A 19,174-nucleotide genomic window follows, 5' to 3' on the forward strand; every position below is an offset into this window, starting at 1 on the left:
AGTAGCAATCTCAATAGGGCTTATTTTCGGGGGAGGGCTTATTTTAGGGGAATCTTACACAGTAAGGGGAGGGCTTATTTTCAGGATAGGTCTTATTATCGGGGAAACACGGTATACAATAATAGCATCGAAGATCTAGCATTAGAAGGGAACTTAGAGGTCATTAAATCCAACCTCATTTCACAGTTGAGGAAACTGAGGCAGGCAGAAATTAAATGACTTGTCTGAAGTTCACAGAGCTAATAAGTGTTTGAGGAGGGATTTAAACCAAGAACCTCTGGACTCCAAGTGTAGTGATCTATCCACAATACCATGTACATTAGAGAGTGCTAGAGAAAGTGTTGTATGACCTCTGAGGAGCACAGGGTCATTACCAATTTCGGAAGGCTTTCATCACCATCCACCCCACTGGGTCCTTCTCCCTCCTTGCTTGATACTTATGTCACAGTCACCTTACTCTTAAAATGCAACAGGTTTGAATGTGATGACTAGCCCCAGAAGTGTTTCCTGGCAGGGTAACAAGGTGTGAACATACTTGATATCCCTGGCCTAGTCCAAATATACATGCATAGTGCTCCCCAAATACTCTCTGGGGTTGGGGAGAAGCACTACTGTACATTTAAGTGAATGAATAAGTCATAGATTCTCGGAGTCAGAAAGAAACTTAGAAATCATTTACTGCAACCCTCTCATTTTACAGATGAGGAAACTCAAATGTAAAATGGCCATTGTCACTGGAAGATGCGATTGCTTAGCTGCTGTCACTGATCTTTGAAAGAGGCACAGCTACAGGACTGGAGACTGTCAAGCGCTGTCACAATTTTCAAAAATGGAAAAAATCTGCAGACTATAAGCCAAGACATGATTTCAATTCCTGGCAAAATTCTTAGATGTAGATTAGAAGAATGGTTGTGGACATCCAGAAACAGATGTGGTGTTATCATGGCTTCATTAAAAACAGGCCATGCTAAACAGATCCCACTTCCTATTTTGCCAGTGTCTCTAGACTAGCAAATGAAGGATATAGTTGAGGATATAAATGATGTATAAGAGTTTCGCTATCTGTGTGGGTGTGTGTATGCACATATATACATAGTTTAGAAGGACATAGCTGAAAATATACTTTATATATACTTTGCAAAGCATTTGACAAATTATCTTGAGTTATCTTTGTGTACAAGATGGAGAGCTATGGAGTCGAATTCAAATAGAAACAGTGGCCACTAATCTGTATATAAGAATCCCTTCAGGCTGCACATTGACTTGGTTTTTTAAATGAGGTGTTGACTATGTTTTATTATATTTTTATTTATTTTGTTAAATATTTCCCAATTACATTCTAATCTGGTTCCAGTAGCATTCTAGAGCATTGTGGACCGCATGTGGTCTTGGGGTGGGGGTGAGGTGTTTGACACCTCTGGTTTAGATGGCTGTAAATTCAGCTGGCTGACAAACTAGGCCCAAAGTTTAGCTTTTTTTTTTTGAAGGGGGGAAGGCTTTCTATTCTATTCTATTTCTATTCTAACTATTGGGGTTAAGTGACTTGCCCAAGGTCACATGGCTAGTGTTAAGTGTCTGAGGCTGGATTTGAACTCAGGTCCTCCTGACTCCAGGGCCAGTACTCTATTCACTGTGCCACCTAGCCACCTTAAAAGTTTAGTCATTAAACATTTGATGTTAACTTGGAGTCACTAATGGAGTATCTCTGGGATCTGTTGTTCAGCAATTAGGGTAGCAATGTAAATGAAGATATAATGGACATTTCATATCAAATTATCTATGTATGACCCAAAGTGAGAAAGGACACAAACACATTGGGTGATAATCAGGATCCAGAAAATCTAAACAGGATAGAATGAGCCACATCTAAGAAGGTGTAATTTTATCTAGAGAGATGAAAAATCCTATACTTGGGATAAGCAAACAAACAAAAACAGCTGTACATGTACAGGGTGGGGGATGCATAGCTATGTAGGAATTCATCTAAGAAAGATCCCAGAGTTTTAGTGGACTGCAGGCTCAATGTGAACCCACAGTGCAATATGGCAGTCCCCAAAGCTAATGCATTAAGAAAAACTAGAGTCCAGAATGAAGGATCATGGAATTATTATATTATGTGCTAGTCTGGCCATATCAAAAGCATTTTATTCACTTCTGAGCTCTGCCCTTATAGGAGGACTTTGGCAAGCTGGAGAGAGTCTAGAAGAGAGTAAACAAGAAGGGGACACTCAAAATCACTGTTATACGAAGGCAAGTTAAAGGAAACAAGGAGATTTAGTTTAAAGAAATGAAGGCTTAGTAGGAACATGATGATTGTCTTAAAATGTATGAAGAACTGTTAGGTACGAGAGGAATGAGACCCGCTCTGCCTGACTGTAGAGGATAAAACAAGAAACAATAGGTGGCAGCTATAGAAAGGAAGACTTAATCTTGACATGAAGAGAGACTTATCTATTAGTGGAGTGAACTGTCTTGGGAAGAAGTGAGTTTGCCAGCAATTGAGACCATAGGATCATAGATTTAAAGGCAGAAGAAACATTCCTTCTTGTCGAATCATTTTAGTTGTGTCTAACTCTTTATCTCCCCATTTGGGGTTTTCTTGGCAAGGATTCTAGAGTGGTTTGCCATTTCCTTCTCCAGCTCATTTTGTAGATGAGGAAACTGAGGCCAACAGGTTTAAGTGACTTGTCCAGGGACACACAGCTAGTAAGCTAGGCCAGATTTGAACTGAAGAAGATGAGTCTCAGGAAGAAGGAACATTATAGCCTCTATAGTCAAAACCCTTTATTTTACAGATAAGGAAACTGAGGTTCAGAGTGATTTGCCCAAGGTCATATAGGATCCTCTGGATCCAAATGCAATGTTTTTATCCAGTGTGGCTGGACCAGAGAGGTTACAAGGGGAAAATAGCATGAAGTAAGTCTACAAAGGTAGGCAAGAGCCAGAATGAGGGAGCCTTAAACTCCAAAGTGAGTAGTTTATATTTTATCCTAGAGGCACTTAAGATTTTTGAGGAGGGGAACAACATGTTTTAACTATATTTTAGAAAGACGATTCTGACAGTCATGTGGAAGATAGACTGGGGAATGCAGAAACTGAGAGCTAGGAAGCTACTTGTGAAAGTATTAAGGTAGCTTGGATATGAGGGCAGGTAGATGGCTCAGTGGATAGAGTGCCAGACCTGGAGTCAGGAAGACTCATCTTCCTGAGTTCAAATCTGGCCTCAGACACTTACTAGCTGTGTGACCGTGGGCAAGTCACTTGACTCTGCCTCAGTTTCCTCATCTGTAAAATGAGTTTTAGAAGGAAATGGCAAGCCACTCTAGTATCTCTTTGCCAAGAAAACCCCGAATGGGGTCAAAAGAATCAGATAGGACTAAAACAACTGAACAACAACAGTCATCAAAGTCAAATCAAAAATTAAGATGACTGGTGAATGCCTACAACTTGATATAAGGAGATAAGGTTCTGAACTCTGATATGGTTTATTGGCTTTGTGAGGAGAGAAAAGGGGATTGGTGGAAGATACTGTAGCGGTAGAACTGACAAGTTTTGGCAACTGATACAATATGAAGGATGGAGGAAAGGAAAGAGTCAAGGATTATTAACCTGGACAACTGGGAGGATGATGATGCCCTCAGCAGAAACAGGAAATTTGGAGGTAGGACAGGTGAGGGAAAAGATAATGATTCTATTTTGTATATGTTGGGTTTGAGATGCTTACAAGCTATCCAGGGAGAGATATCCAGAAGGCTATGGAGCATGACTGGAATAATGGAGTTAAGGAGTGGCCAGATTTCTCCATCAGGGATGTTTCCAGGAGATTCCTGCTCAGGTCTGGATTGGGGGAGAATAACCTTCTGATTCTGTGATGTAGCAAAGCTCTACTAAGTATCTGGGTTTCCCTGAAACCCAGTACTCTTCTCATGACACTGCTCTACCTCCTTGAGGTATGAGAATTCTTAAAGAGGGGCTCTGGTGCAGGAATTTGACCCCCACCCCAACCTTTTCTGACTCTCTGGCTGGACCCTTGCCATGGCTGCTGCAACAGCTTACCGTCTCCAGCAGAAGACTTCAGCTGAGGTGGAGTTAGCCTGTCTGAGTCTTTAGTCCATACAAACAGCCTCCCAGGGAGGCAATTAGTTTTCATTATGCTACTCAGGAGGATTAAGGCTGGAGGAAAAAACATTAAAAACCAAAACATGTGTTCTCCCAAACACCAAATCAGTATGTAATGGGCACGTTAGAAAAGTGGGATCTGAGCCACTTGGGATCTTATTTAAAAAAAAAAAAAAAAAGAAAAATACATATACCGAAAAACAAAAACCCCAAACCTAAGAGAGACAGACAGCCTAAGGAACACAGTGGGGCATGAAGGGTGGGAGTGGGAACGTGCTAAATAGATAAATAAATGAGGAGAATAGAGGAATAACTGTCCAAGGCAAAGGTAGATGGGACAGAAACAACTAAGAGGTCACAAAGATATCATATTAGGGGAGAGAAAGAAAGGAGCAAAGGTTGAAGAAAGATACTATTTATTACCTATTTCTCCTGGGTTCCCCCCCTCTCCCAGGAGAATGAAAGGAGAGAAAAACAGAAGCAAGGAAGAAGACAAAAAGGAACAAGAAGGAAAAAGAAGTTTGATAATAATGGGCAGGGGAAGCAAGTCTGTAATTATTTAATGCCTTTTTATATGTTTCCATAGCACTTTCTATAGAGCTCCACACAGTTGAAAGCTTTCAATAAATGTCAAGGACTGAAGAAAAAAAGAAATTAATGGGAGGGAATAAAAGGAGAGAGAAAAAGAAACACAAGATACTTCTCTGTCTGGTCCTCCTCAAGACACTTGGTGCTTTATAGATAAAGCATCACAGGGCGTTTCAATAGAGATAGGTGCCAGGTAGAGAAATGGAAATCTAAAAAGATGTACCATGTAGGGCATGATGAGAATATAAAAGGTATGAATTCTTCCAAAGACCATTAGAAAAATAGTCCTGGCTAGACCTAGTGTGTCCTAGAGAAGAAAGAGTCTGAAGGAATGGCAAAGAGGTGGCTCATGAAAAAACCAGAAAAGAGTGAAGACCAGACATAATTTGGGAGAACTGAGAAGGGTCTCCATGCACAAACTTCAACCTATTCTCCTTAGTTTAACCCTTTCCCTTCCTTGAGATTTCCGCTAATATCTCATCTCTCCTCAGCTTATGGGAAGTGGTTCCTATAACCATCAGATTCTTATTGTGGGAATGGGAATCGAAGATCTTCCATGCCCCTTGAACTTGCTTATGTAGCAGGAAGGGGTGGGGCAAAAGGAAGAGAGCCAAGCTAGATTGCATGCTGGTTACTGGAAGCGTGCAGCAGCAGCAGCAGCAACAGTGCAGTGGCAGCCATGGTGGTGTGAACTCCTTTTTTTTGAGCCAGCCAGAATTTTGACTAAGGACTCCTGCTGAGGACTGCCAGGGACAGGAACTGTGGGGGGGCTGGTGCTGCTGGGAGTAAGCTACATGGACACTGAGCAGTCACCATGAGTGAGGAAAGGAGGATTTTTGCCTGAAGTAGCCTGTTTTGCTTTGAAGACTTGAGAATGTGGGTATTTACTACATTAATTATGTGTGTCAACTCTATAGTTACTATGATGGCTTTGACTTTCTGGTTTTGGGACTCAGTTTTCTGGTATTTGAATAAATGTTCTAGCTTTGTCCCCCATGTAGAGAGCCTGGTATATTTTGTGATTAATAACCATATCAGCATATTTATAGTTCCTGTAGGCATTGTGAATATTACATTGTTGATACAATTCTCTAGAGTCAGTATGGACTTCTAGTAGGACTGTCTAAGATTAGATTTTAAGAAGCATATTTACAACATCTCCATTCTTCCAAACTTTCCTCCACTGCACTCCACCAGAAAGGGAGAGTGTGTGTTTGATAAATATCACAGTGTTCTAAATCCTATTATTCATTCTGATGGTCGGTCACCAGAGGGGAGCATTGGACCCTCCATTATTATTATTATTATTTTTATTTGACTTTGGAATGTACTTTATGACACTCTTTGTTGTTGGAAGATTTAACACCATTGGATTGGAGCTGGAAAGGACTTTAGAGGTCATCTAGTCTTCATTTTTCTCCATTATGCTTTGCTTTGGCTGCCATAAAAATCAGTTTGTATGTTCTGTCTCAAAACTGACTGATGGTGAACTGAAGGGTAGCTCGAAGGCAGGGAATTAAGAATCTCCTCATGAAGAATTGAAAACTGTTTATAAGAAACCTTGGAATGTAAGAGTCCTTTTTCTTTCCAAAGTCTTTTCCCATATATCCCATAAGATCAAGAGTTACAAAGGAGTTTGGATATCTTTCGATCTTACCCACTTGCTTTTTACAGATAAGAAAACAAAGACCAAGAAAGATGGAAGTGCCTATGGCACATAGAGTGAAGCCAGCTTTCCCACCTCTTTCCACTGTATTATTCAGCCTCCTTTTTTCTGTATCATGTCAGAGGTGAAAACCTTGATGCCTCTAACTCCAACTCTATGATCCTATCATTTTATCCTTAGGGGTTGGTCGAGCAGAGTATTTATTATTCTCTCCATTTTACACAAAAAGAAATTGAATGACAGAGTTGCCCAAGGCTGTTTAGGTATCCTAGGAACTGGGCTTTTGGGAGGTTAAAAAAAAAAAATAAGGCTCTAAGATTCAGGTACTGGATTGTCTGCCTTTAGCGTTTTCTTTCCTTGACATAGTACTACTGAGGTATCCATGTTTGACCCATTTTATGAAGATCACAGGATCATAAACTGAATCTAATCCATCTTCCTTGTATCACAGATGAGGAAACTGAGACCCAGTGTCTTGCTCAAGGCCACGCAGGTCTTAAATAGCAAAACTAGAATTACAGAACGATACTTTGACTCCAAATTCCCTACCGTTTCCACTCTATCAATCTGTGGAAAAGGAGGGCAGAAAAAACAGAGAGAGGAAAGGAATAAAGAGAAGGAGCTGACTGAGGAGGGCAGCAACAGAGATTCTGAGTTTCCTAAAGAGGGGTAGAGTCACTTACTCCAAAACATCCCGGTTGAACTGCTTCTTGCTGTTTCCCAGGAACTCTCCAATCATTTGTCTGCTAAGGCCCTTTCGCTGCAGCAGGAAATGAGCCACACCAATGGGAGTGTCTGGGATGAAGCCTCGGGAGATCAGGAACTGGATGCCCTTGTCTGGGTTTCTGGAAATAGAGAAGGGGATCACGGGAACAGTAAGCTAGAGTGTTACCACTCCTCTACCTGTCTTCAGTCCTTTATAAATCCAATAAGCTCTCTCTTATCTGAAAACAGAAAAGATCTCAGAGGACATTTTGTCCAACTCCTATCTAAACAAGAATCTCCTCTACTCCCAATCTCTCTTGCCCATGATCACATTAGCTTTTGCGACTGCCACTAACACACTATTGCTTGTGCACATATTGGAGTTACTGTACAAAAGACCCTCCACATATCTCTTCAAACCAATTGCTATTTAGCTATACCTCCCCCAACTTGTGCTTGTGAAATTTATATTTTGTACCCAAGTATCAGACTTTATATTTTTATATAAATTTATATATTTATCCCCATTAAACTTGATATTGTTGATTTGACCCAATGTTCTAATCTGTAAAGTTATTTTTGGAACCTGATGGATATTTGATGTATTAATTATTCATTTTAGCTTCATGTCACCTACAAATCTTGCTATTAAAGTACTGACTTTAGTCAAGTAACTAATATTAAATAGTACAATGTCAAAAACAGGTCCCTAGGGACCAGGGACCTTCTTCTAATGGAACCTATTCTATTGTCTGGCCAGGAATATGCTAGTAAACGTTTAATAACCAGCTCTCCACGGGGAAAAAGTACTCCTGACATACTTTTAAGTTTAATCTACATTGTTAACATTTTCTCCATTACTTTTTAAAGTCTAGGCAATCTATAATACAATAAACCAAGCCCTAATATGTAGTAGCATTTGCCAATTTCCAAGATGTAAATTCTCAAACGGAAACTTTAACAGTCAGCTCTTAAAAGCTGCTTCCGGCTGGCTCCAGCACACTCCTGCCCTTATTTCTCCATCTTGTCCACAAAAAAATAGCATCAGAGAATACTTCAAAAGTTTTACTAAAATCAAGGTAATTTCCCTAGTATTTCCCGAATCTACTCAGAATCACAGAATTTAAGAGTTGGAAAGGAACAAGTCTAAGCAACCCTGTCTAAAAAAAGAGATGAGGTTAGTGCAGCAGGATTTAGCATGGCAGTAATTAATAAGGTACCCTGTGTACAGTTAGTGATTAATAAATGCATGGTGATTGATGAAGTTATGCTTTGTGATCACCATCTCTTTTTATAGATGTTGCCTAATATCCCTTAAAGAATACCTTTGAGGGTGGCTAGGTGGTGCAGTGAGTAAAGCGCCAGCACTGGAATCAGGAGGACCTGAGTTCGGTTCCAGCCTCAGACACTTAACACCCACACACACAAAAAAAACTAGTGGTGTAACTTTGGGCAAGTTACTTAACCCCAATTGCCCTCCAAAAAGCAAAAAAAAAAGAAGAAGAAGAACCTTTGAGAATTTTGTAGAGAATTAAAATTAAGCTCATTAGCTTGTAATTTACAGACTCTACTTGCTTAACTCCACCTCCCCTTTATAAAAATGAGTTAACATTTGCCCTTCTGTAGTGGCACCTCTCCTGTTTTCCAATCCTTTAAAGATCACTAACAGCAATGATCCCAGCTCAGTAATCCCATCTGCCAGTTCTTTTTTTTTTTTTTTTTAAGCAATTGGGGTTAAGTAACTTGCTCACGGTTACACGGCCAGGTGTTTCTGGGTGGGTGCTGAGTGTCTGAGCCCGGATTCGATCCCCAGGTCATCCCAACACTGGGGCTGGTGCTCTTACTCACTGAGCCACCTGGCCGCCCCTAAGCAATTGGGGTTAAGTAACTTGCTCAAGGTTACACGGCCAGGTGTTTCTGGGTGGGTGCTGAGTGTCTGAGCCCGGGATTCGATCCCCAGGACATCCCGACACTGGAGCCGGTGCTCTTACTCGCTGAGCCACCTGGCCGCCCCTAAGCAATTGGGGTTAAGTAACTTGCTCAAGGTTGCACGGCCAGGTGTTTCTGGGTGGGTGCTGAGTGTCTGAGCCCGGATTTGATCCCCAGGACATCCCGACACTGGAGCCGGTGCTCTTACTCGCTGTGCCACCTGGCTGCCCCTGCCAGTTCTTTTAGTACTCTAGGGTATAATTCTTCTGGCCCTAGTGACCCCTGCAATCCTCCCCCATTCACAGCCAGGGTCTCCGTCTGGTTACTATAAACCTTCCTGCAATATTCAGAACTCCCCATTATCGCTATCCTCTCTGACTATTACCAGCTTCTTCCTCTTCCTTTACTATCTCTGAGAAAACTTACTTTCCTATACCTCGCCTCCCTTTCCCACCCAACTCCTCAATCACCATCCCCGCTCCCATTTCCCTTTCAGCCAAACCATAAGGCCATATATGAGTGGGAATAGAGGGGCAATGAAGTCAAGCTGCCAGGCTAGGGCCAGGCATGAGGCTTCTTGAGTTGGAATCCCAGTGTTATCCATGCTACCCACCTCCAGATACGGAGATGATGGGCTCAAATTGCAAAATGAGATATATTTTCAGACAGGGTCAGATCGCGAATTTGTTTTGCTTGACTATACATATTTGTTACAAAATGTAACAATGTGAAGGAACGGAATAGGGAAAGAGCTAAGGATGGGGTTACCTCCTCTTGCCCCCTTGAAACCAATCTCTGTTACCCTTTCTGGACTTCAGTATTCTCATTTGGAAACATAAATGGAAAAATGTATGGGTCATCTCCTTGTCTCTCTTCCCACAAAGCGACCAGATAACTTGTGTAACATTCCAGAAATTGAGTAGGTTTCTACAATGATTGTCCTTTTTCCTCAGCACTTCTGACCAGTCCCTTCCTCTTCTCCCAGCTTTTATCTCTCCTGCTCCTATATCTCAACAGGCAGTTATCACCTCAGCTACTCCTAGGCCTTGTATCAATAAGGGGGAACTGGGATAGACGGTAGTTTGGAAGAGAGAGAAGGTAGCCCAGCAGGGAAGATAGGGAAAGAGGAGGAAAATAGTCATCTACTTGGCTACTATGACTTTTGCCATTTATCCCCTTAAGACCTACTTCAATCCCTTCATATAGACGATAAGGAAACTGAGGTCCGGTTAGAAAGAAGTTCAAAATCAGGTTTCTATCATTCTGTGCATGAGAGCAGAGAGAAGAGAAATGTGTGTGAGACGGGGCCCAGGATGATCACAGGGTAGGTAGAAGAGAAGGAGATATCTCGCCACAGAGGTTTATGTTTAAATGAAGAGAGGGTAAGGCTTTTGGTGTTTTTAAAGAGAAGGACAAGCAAAATATCTTGTCAAATGAGGAATGGTCTGACTTCCTCAATAAACTCCAGGGACTCACTATGACTTCCAGGACAAAATATAAAATCCTCTCTTGGGCATTTAAAACCCCTCACGATCTGGTCCTTTGCTATGTTTTCTTCTATGATCCACCCAAATTGGTCTGTTTGCTAGTCCTCCCACCCGGTCTTCCACCTCCCCTCTGTCCCTTGGCATACACAAGTTATCCTGGAATGCACCCCTTCTTTACCTCTGCCGCCCAGTTTTCTTTAAGACTCATTTTCATGCTATTTTACCCCCATTAGAAAGTAAGTTCCTAGAGGGCAGTCTTTGTTTATATCCCCAGGGCTTAGCATGGTGCTTGTACACAGTGGTGCTCTGAGTTCCAGTTCCACTTTTTATGGATGCTTTTTAAAAAACAAAACTAAACATTGCTATCACTTCATAAGTCCCATTCTCTTTCTCTGCCCACTCCCTTCTACTCCAAACAACTCTCTCTTATAACAAAGAATGAAAACAAACCAACACATTTGTCATGCCTGACAATGGAAGGTCAAGTGATTTACTACCTTTTTGAAAGTGATGCTTTTGGGGTGGCTAGGTGGCACAGTGAGTAGAGCACCAGCCCTGGAGTCAGGAGAACCTGAGTTCAAATACAACCTCAGACACTTAACACTTCCTAGCTGTGCAACCTTGGGCAAGTCACTCAACCCCAATTGCCCTGCCTTCCCCCCTCAAAAAAGAAAAAAAGGGATGCTTTCTGGCTTCATGTTTTTTTTTTCCTAAATGTATGCATATGGCAACAGTCCATTCTAGCATGTTCCTGGCTATGTAATAGATTTGTGCACATTTGTTCCCCTACTTCCCCCCGCTAAATTCCTTTTCTCCTCCCTTTGTGTTCTTCCCTTTCCTCACCCCCACTTAGTCCATTTCTCACTCCCTTGCCCTTGTATTTCTTCTCACCAACACATGTCCCCTGCACATCATCTCACTCATCCTTTGTCTCTCTGCTCTCTATGACAAATCTCTTACCTCTCTTCTCTCTCTTTTACCACTCCCCCATTTAAAAAATTCAGAACTTAGCAGCCGCCAGATAAAAGTATTTCCATATACATGATAGAGCAGAAAGAAAGGTTTATACAGGAAACTATGAATCTATTATGTAAGGTGTTTTTTCTTTAAAATATATATCAAAATTCAGCATGTTACTTTCAAAACTATCCGACTTGTCTGTGATTCCTAGGCCTTCCTTCTTTTTTCTTCTATACATTTAAAAATATGTTTCCAGGGGCAGCTAGGTGGCACTGTGAATAGAGCACTGGCCCTGGAGTCAGGAGGACTTGAGTTCAAATCCGGCCTCAGACACTTAACATAAAAACTAGCCGTGTGACCTTGGGCAAGTCACTTAACCCCAATTGCCCTCCCAAAAAAAAAGCCAACAAAAAAAATGTTTCCACAATCCTCTTTTCTTTCTTTTTTGTTTTTGTCAAACTTACCCCTAGCTCTTTCCCAACTCCCCTCCCCTGCATTGAGAAAAAAAGAAAATCAAAACCCTTGTAACTGATCTGTGGAATCAAGCAAAATAAATTCAATAAAATTTGTTTACAAATTTTTTTCCCTGCAACTTGGATGTATCATACCTCTATCTGAAGGTGAGTAGTAAGCTTCATTGTTAGTCCTCTGTAATCATCTTCACCCCTTTTTTCCCATCTTTTTTAGGACTTCTATCTCTCTTCCTCTACTATCTCATCTTCCTAGTCCTCCCTCTTGGGGAGGATATATATATATGTTATATATATAATTTAACCTCAGACAAAATTATATATTATATATAGTATGTATATAACATACAATTATGATCTTCTAAAGCTGGAGGGAGCTGTAGTATCATGAGGAAACAGAGGCCCATATAAGTGAAAGGACTGATCCATAGTCACACAATTTACCTGTGTCAGAACTGGAACTCAGGTCTTTTGATTTCTAGCCCAGTGTCCTTTCCACTATACCTTGCTTTCTTTCCCCATATCATCTTTCTTCCTGACTGTAACCTATACTCCTCACCCCAGCTCCTATCTACTGCAGCTGCCCCAGTCTAAGCTGAGGAAGGGAAGTCCAGGGGACAGGCAGGGTCTGGCAAAGGGACAGGGAAGGGGAGAGAGGTCCCCACGACTCACATGTTGAAGAGGTTGAGGCCGATGCGGTAGAGCCGCTTTCGAAGGGTGTCGGTAGAGAGCGTGGGGGATTTGCAGCTGGCTGGGTTCTCGCAGTGGTACCGGGGCAGGCTCAGTATCATAGCCTGGAGGGCCTCCTTGGAGGCTGACACCTCCGAGCTTGACTTGGCAGATTTGGTGGAGGTGCTGCTGCTGCTCAGTTGCTCTGAGTTGTCCCCAGTCTCCATCTCACCCCCTTTGCTTGACCCCCCTACTTCCTCTTCTTCCTCCTCTTCCTCACCCATTGCCCCCTCAGCCTCTTGCCCATTTGTATTCACGTCCCCGACAGCCCCAACTTCGGTCCATGCATGCGCAGTGGTTGAAGCAGATGCAGTCACAACAGGGGGGGTCAAAGCCTCGGCTCCCCCTGCCTCCTCTGCCTCCCCTCTGCCTGCGGCTGGGACAAGTCCAACCTGAGTCTCTTGCCCTCCCAGGCAGTTGGCCACAGAAACAGCTGTAGAGGAGGAGACGGAGATGTTCTTGCTGGCAATCTGCACTGTGACATCCCGGAAAGCCATCATGAGGGTACTTCTGCTTTTGGGCAGCCCAGCCCCGGACCCACTGCCCTCTTCCTCCTCCTCCAGGCTCGTTTCTGCAGCTTCCTCCTGCTCCTTCAGTTCTGTCTCCAGCCCTGGGGGTCCCATCCCTCCAGCATGGAAGGTCTCATGGATCTCGTAGGAGCCCCCTTCCTGGAGGGAACACATAGTCTTGAGGCTCCAGGTGCTGAGAGCATCGTCTATGGACTTAGCCAGCGATTGGACTTGCTCCGTGAAGGAGTCTTCAAGCTCTGTGAGGGTGCCTGTGATGGTGGCTGGCAGAGACGGAGAGCGGACCAGGGGCAGCCCCATCAGCCCGTAGCCCTCCATCAGAGCCTTCTCTGCTGCAAAGGTCTCTGGATTGGGGACCCGCACCTTGCGCAGGGAGATACGCCGAGGGAGTCGGCTCTCAAGCAGGGAGTTGCGGATCTTCTCGAAATTCTTGCTAAGCTGATATTGGCGGAAGGCGGTCTGAATGGTGCAAGCTGCTCGCCGGGACACCATGTGGCCTCCGTATTTGTGTTCTAGCATTTCAATCTGCAACACAACACAAAGGAAAAAGAAAGTGGTTTAGGATGTGGGGACCCAGAGAAGCATCTACCCCCTGAAGCTGGCTAGCTAGCTGCATCGAGAAATCAACATTGGGGTGAAATGTCTTGCCTGAACTTTGACAATGTCAGGCAATGCCAACTAGGACTTTCAGGGAGCAAATCTAACAACCTCTGTCCAGTAGGAAAAACAAATGCCCATGATGCTTTGACAGTAGGCAGAGTTCCTGGAGTGGTAGAACCCATTGGGGTACAGATTCTAAGGGTTGGTATGTCCTTCATGATGTCAACTGGGGGTGGGAAGCTCCAGATAGCAGATAGGAAGGAACAGAACCTTCTTAGGCTTTGAGCAATTGTTGCTGTCCATGTTTATTGGCCCCATCTTGGAAATTGCTGGGTCCCTCACTGACCACCTGGCAAGTGACTGATTGCCTTCTGGAGCAGTAGAATCCAGGCTAAATCTTGTTTCTCTGAGAAAGCTAAGAATTATTCAAAGGGAAAGCTAAGAGTTATCCCTGGGGAGAGGTCCTTTGGGTTCTAGAGGACCCTTAAAAGGAAAGGTAAGAGTTATTCTTCAAAAGAGTTCCTTTGGAATCCAAAGGAAACAAGGTTAAGGAGAAAGGGTTGGGCTAGGTGGAGGGATACTGCAACATCCCTAAGATGACTTAAACCTCAGATAAAATTATATTGCAAATGAAATTTGTCTTCAGTGCCCTCCCACCTCTACTTTTGTCCCTGCACAACCTCAGGAGCCCTGTTTCTATGCTATCTCCTACTCTCTTTAGGAACACCTGTTTTAGGAAAGGATCTCTCATTCCCATTAAAAAGTTAATAACTGATCAATTTTAAATGTCTCCTTGGAATCACAAGATGTTAGAGCTGGAGGTGACCATCTGGTTCAGTGATGCTTAATCTTAGGTCCACAGACCATGAAGAAGACCACAAAGATTTCAGGGGGGGTCTATGAACTTGGACGGGAAAAAAAATGACATCTTTAATTTCACTAACTGCTAACTAAAATTCAGCATTCCTTTCCATCATAAATGTAAACAATAAAACATCCTTCTGAGAAGGGGATTTCACTAGACTGCCAAATGGGTCTATGAAACAAAGGTAAAGAAACTGACTCCATTTTACCAATAAGAAAACAGCCCAGAGAGGGGAAGGGGAATATAATTCAGCTAATAAATGGCAAAGCAGGAATGCTAAACAGGTTTTCTGACTCCAGATTCAGTCCTCTTTCCACTGTACCACAAGGCCGCACCTCTCAGGGGGTAATTACACTTAAATAGGGCACAACCCCTAAGTCAAATGCCTGAATCTGACATTTCAAGCAACAGCCACAGGCCTTGGGGGTGGTTTTTTGGGGGGAGGGGACTTTCTTAGTATAAGTAAATGGGAGGAAAGAAATTAATCAGTTTGATGAGATCACAAGGGATAGACCTTTGTTAGGAGGGCAACTCCCTCATGTAGAACAATTAATCAACCAATGTTTGCTAGGCATCTCCTGTGGCACTGGGCTGATAGACATAAGCCCTGGCACCTTGCTGACAGAACAGATGAACTTTGTCTATTTGGTTCCCAAAGACTGGGACCACCTCTGAGATGATTTGGAGACAGAAAGTCTGGGGGACCTCCTCCATGATCTGTAATCCAAAAATGAACTGTAAAAACTCCTTTTTTTTTTTTTTTTTTTTTGCTGGCCCAGTAAATCTCTCTTCCTTGGACTTCCAGACCAAAGTGCAGCAAAGGAGGATGGGGAGTATCCTTCTTCCTTCCCAAACTCCCCCCAGCAGTATTGGTGACTCATAGGTGACACATGACAGTGCTACTTGTGTACAACCAGAAAAAAAAGAATTGAAAGACACTATAACAAAACCCTAGTCTCTCAAGTACAGGAGGGATTTGGAATGCTGTAGGCATTTTTTGTTGTTAGTCGTGTTCGACTCTTCGTGACCTCATTTGGAATTTTCTTGGCAAAGATACTGGAGTGGTTTGCCATTTCCTTCTCCAGCTCATTTTATACATGAGGAAACTGAGGCAAGTAGGATTTAGTGACTTGTCCAGGGTCACACAGTCTGAGGGCAGATTTGCACTCAGGAAGATGAGTCTTCCTGACTCTAGGCCTGGTGCTCTATCCACTGTGCCACTCAGCTGTCTTTTCTAGATAGCCAAAATCTAGCCTTATAGCAAGGGAAGGAAGAATGATTTTTTTGCAGCATCAGTTTTGAGAATTGCTTCAAATTAGGTAACCCCAGTTTAAGAGTTTCTGGATACAAGAGTTCAGACACTGCCTTGTCTAGGGAGAGAAGATATTCTTGGTGCAGCATTCTTCTTGGAGAAAGAAGAGGGTTTACATAGTTTTTGCAAAGGGGTCTACTTGGAGGAAAAAGTCAAGGAGATACTAGGGCCATATAGTTCCTCCAGAAAGGGGATTGCTTGTTCAGTAGCCACCAAAATATGTTTTGCTCCTGGGAGGAAACTCTAAACCACAGAGTGGTACCTGGAGTCTCTGTGGAAATCACATAGGGAAAAAAGGGCTTCCTTGGAATGACAAGGTGGAGCCTAATAGCCACTCCCCAAACCAGTGCTCGAGAAATCCCCTGTCTCTGTCTAGGATGGATTCTACAATCATGCTTCCTTAAAGAATTCAGTCATACTATGTAGGCAATCACCCATCCTGCCCGTGTACGTAGAGGGCAAGCCCTGATGCGAAGAAACCCATTGTGTATTAGCATTCCCCTTCAAATAACATCATAGATATTAGAGCTGAAAAGGACAATATGAACTCCCCAAAGTAGAGAGTGCATGGAGAAGAGTGAGCTGATGGAGCACTGGGCCTGGAGTCAGGAAGACCTGAGTTCAAATTCAACCTGAGACACATACTAGCTGTGTGACCCTTGGCAAGTCACTTAACCTCTGTTTGTTTCAGTTCCCTCAACTATACAATGGGGATAATAATAGCACCACCTCCCAGGGCTGTTATGAAGATCAAATGAAATGTTTGTAAAGAGTCTGGCACAGTGCCACTATACAAATACTAGCTATTATTATTATTATCATATATCTTTCATCCCTGTGGCTCCTGAGGACTCCCTCCCCTCCTCAATCCCTGGGTACTATAGTTTTTACAATAGATTATATAATTTGTATAAGTATATACACTCACTTTGTAGCAGTGGCAGAAGTGTCTATGCATTGAGGGGAGGTCCCATACTCAATAGCCTTGATAGTACATAGTTGCTACCAGCCCATGCTTTCCCATGGGCAGGCGTAGTGTGGATATTTGCACCTCATTCTCCAAGACAAACCCTCTCCTCGCCTAGACCCTCTTGCTCTATCCCCTTCCTACTATGAAAATCTATTTTCAGGAACAGAATTGATTAAAAAAAATATGTACCAACTTTAGTGTTTATAACCACAAAATTTCAGATTTGGGGGAGGCAGTGCAGGGTAGGTCTTAGAGATTATTTGGTCCATCCTCTGTATTTTACAGATGAGGAAAATTTGACCCTTAGCCTTATTTAGCTAAGATTACATAGCTAGTTAATGACAATTAAAAACCTAGGTCTTCTGACTCCATTCTAGCAACTGAAAACATTTAATATGTAATTCTCTCCTCTCCTAATTATCTGGCTATTAAATACTATTCTTTAAAAAAGGAAAATCTTAGTACAAAGGAATAAACCTCTAACAGTAAAATTTCAGGGTTTAGGGAATTGAATAAGGAAGCTATTTTTAGAGGGGTTGGAACTCCCACAGTCACATTTCATCAATGGACATACTTGGCCTATTTGGCCCATTTGGATGGCCAACTCTAGTCACCAATGAGATGAAGGAATATAGAAATATTCCTTTTAATGGAAACCTTGCCACCCTCCCCTCCCCCACCTTTACAGAAACCAAGCCCCCAAATGAAGACCTTGAGAGGTGGAGTCAGTCCTCCCAGCTGAACACTGAAATTTTCCCAGGGGCCAGTGAAGGGCTTTGGCTTTTATCTATACTGGTTTAGAAAGCTTTTCTCCACCTTGGAGGAAGAAGAGTAGCTGAACCACACACTTACTTTCTCTACATCTCTTGTTCTTTCTGTAACCCAAGCTCCAAGGGTCTATCACAGCCTAGCTTCTGTCCAGTCTTTCAATCATCACTACCCTGCCTTTTCAGCTCCTTAGGGAAATCCCACAGCCAGAGGATATCCTTATCAGGGTTGTCAAATAGTGAGGAAGGTGGTGAAATGTTCTTTGCTGCTTGGGTTTTAATTAGAAGAGAGGTTCCCATCCCAGGAATGTTTAAGTTTCAACCCTATCTGGAGGTAGGGGGATGAAGAAATTGAGCCTTCATTTGGGATTAAATGGATTTAAGACCTATTACTGACAAGTTCTTGACCCTATGGCAATTCCAGGCCAGGGGCAATGGGCAATTTTTGCCATCCAAAGATAGAACTAGACCTTGTGAATTGTTTAATACACTCCTATTAAGGGAAGGGGACATCTGGGTTGATCCCGGATCTAGACTCCAAATACATAGCTTTGACTTTCATTTCTTCTACTTACTGCCTCTATGATTTAGGACAAGTCAGCTCACACATCTCAGGGCCTCAGGACTCCTCTCCGTAAAATGAGGGCATGGTACTGGCTGACCTTTAAGGTGCATTTCATCTCTAAATCATATTGACCTAAGTCCAAACTCCTCAGCTTGGACCAAGCTACCAAAATGTTCCATAGCCATATCAAACTCAATATGACCAAAATGGAGCTTGTCAGATCCCTCCCCCAGACCCATCTCCCCTCCAGATTTCCTCATTTCTGCTCATTTCATCTTTCTATCACACAGTTTAGAAACCTCTGAGTTATACTTAATTCTCTCCTCTAATCCCTCCTCTCCCTCCCCCACCACCATCCCCATATCACTAACTGTCCTTGACTGAGTCCTGGGGATTCTACCTTCACAACATCTTCTTGCTCTCATCTTTCTCCATTCATAGAGGAAGGGAAGAAGGAAGGAAGGAAGGAAGGAAGGAAGGAAGGAAGGAAGGAAGGAAGGAAGGAAGGAAGGAAGGAAGGAAGGAAGGAAGGAAGGAAGGAAGGAAAGGAGGGAGGGAGGGAGGGAGAAAGGGAGGGAAGAAAGAAGGAAGGAAGAGAGGGAGGAAGCAAGGAAGCGAGGAAGGAAGGAAGGGAGGAAGGAAGGAAGGAAAGAAGGAAGGGAGGGAGGGAAGGAAGGAAAGAAAGAAAGAATGTATTGAGTACCTACTTGGTGATGTATTAAGTGCTTTACAAATATTATTTCATTTGATCCCCACAGCAACCCTCAGAGGGAAGTGCTATTACCATCCCCATTTTGAGTTGAGGAAACACAAGTAGACCATAAGTGATTCACTCAGAGTGACCCAACTAGTTAAGTGTCCAAGCTTGGATTTGAAATGTACTTTGTGACTTGGTTTTTAAGTTGTCAAGTCTTC

The 19,174-nt window shown here is 42.9% G+C and overlaps 1 protein-coding gene across 1 annotated transcript in view; it reads right to left on the reverse strand.

Annotated features, from left to right (window-relative positions):
* Positions 1–13,701, reverse strand: part of IQSEC3 (IQ motif and Sec7 domain ArfGEF 3) — a 58,186-nt gene extending 44,485 nt beyond the window's left edge. Inside the window, exons 1-2 of the mRNA XM_069094368.1 lie at positions 12,597–13,701; positions 7,057–7,218 (exon numbers count right to left, since the gene is read on the reverse strand). Of these exons, the coding sequence (XP_068950469.1) occupies positions 7,057–7,218; positions 12,597–13,699 (1,265 nt within the window). The 5' untranslated portion in view covers positions 13,700–13,701. The remainder of the gene's footprint in view (positions 1–7,056; positions 7,219–12,596) is intronic.
* Between the last annotated feature and the right edge of the window lie 5,473 nt (positions 13,702–19,174).

The sequence above is a fragment of the Petaurus breviceps genome, unplaced genomic scaffold, assembly GCF_028583685.1.
Source record: "Petaurus breviceps papuanus isolate PSGF00001 unplaced genomic scaffold, PetGlider_PUasm1.0 216, whole genome shotgun sequence".
Taxonomy (NCBI): domain Eukaryota; kingdom Metazoa; phylum Chordata; class Mammalia; order Diprotodontia; family Petauridae; genus Petaurus; species Petaurus breviceps.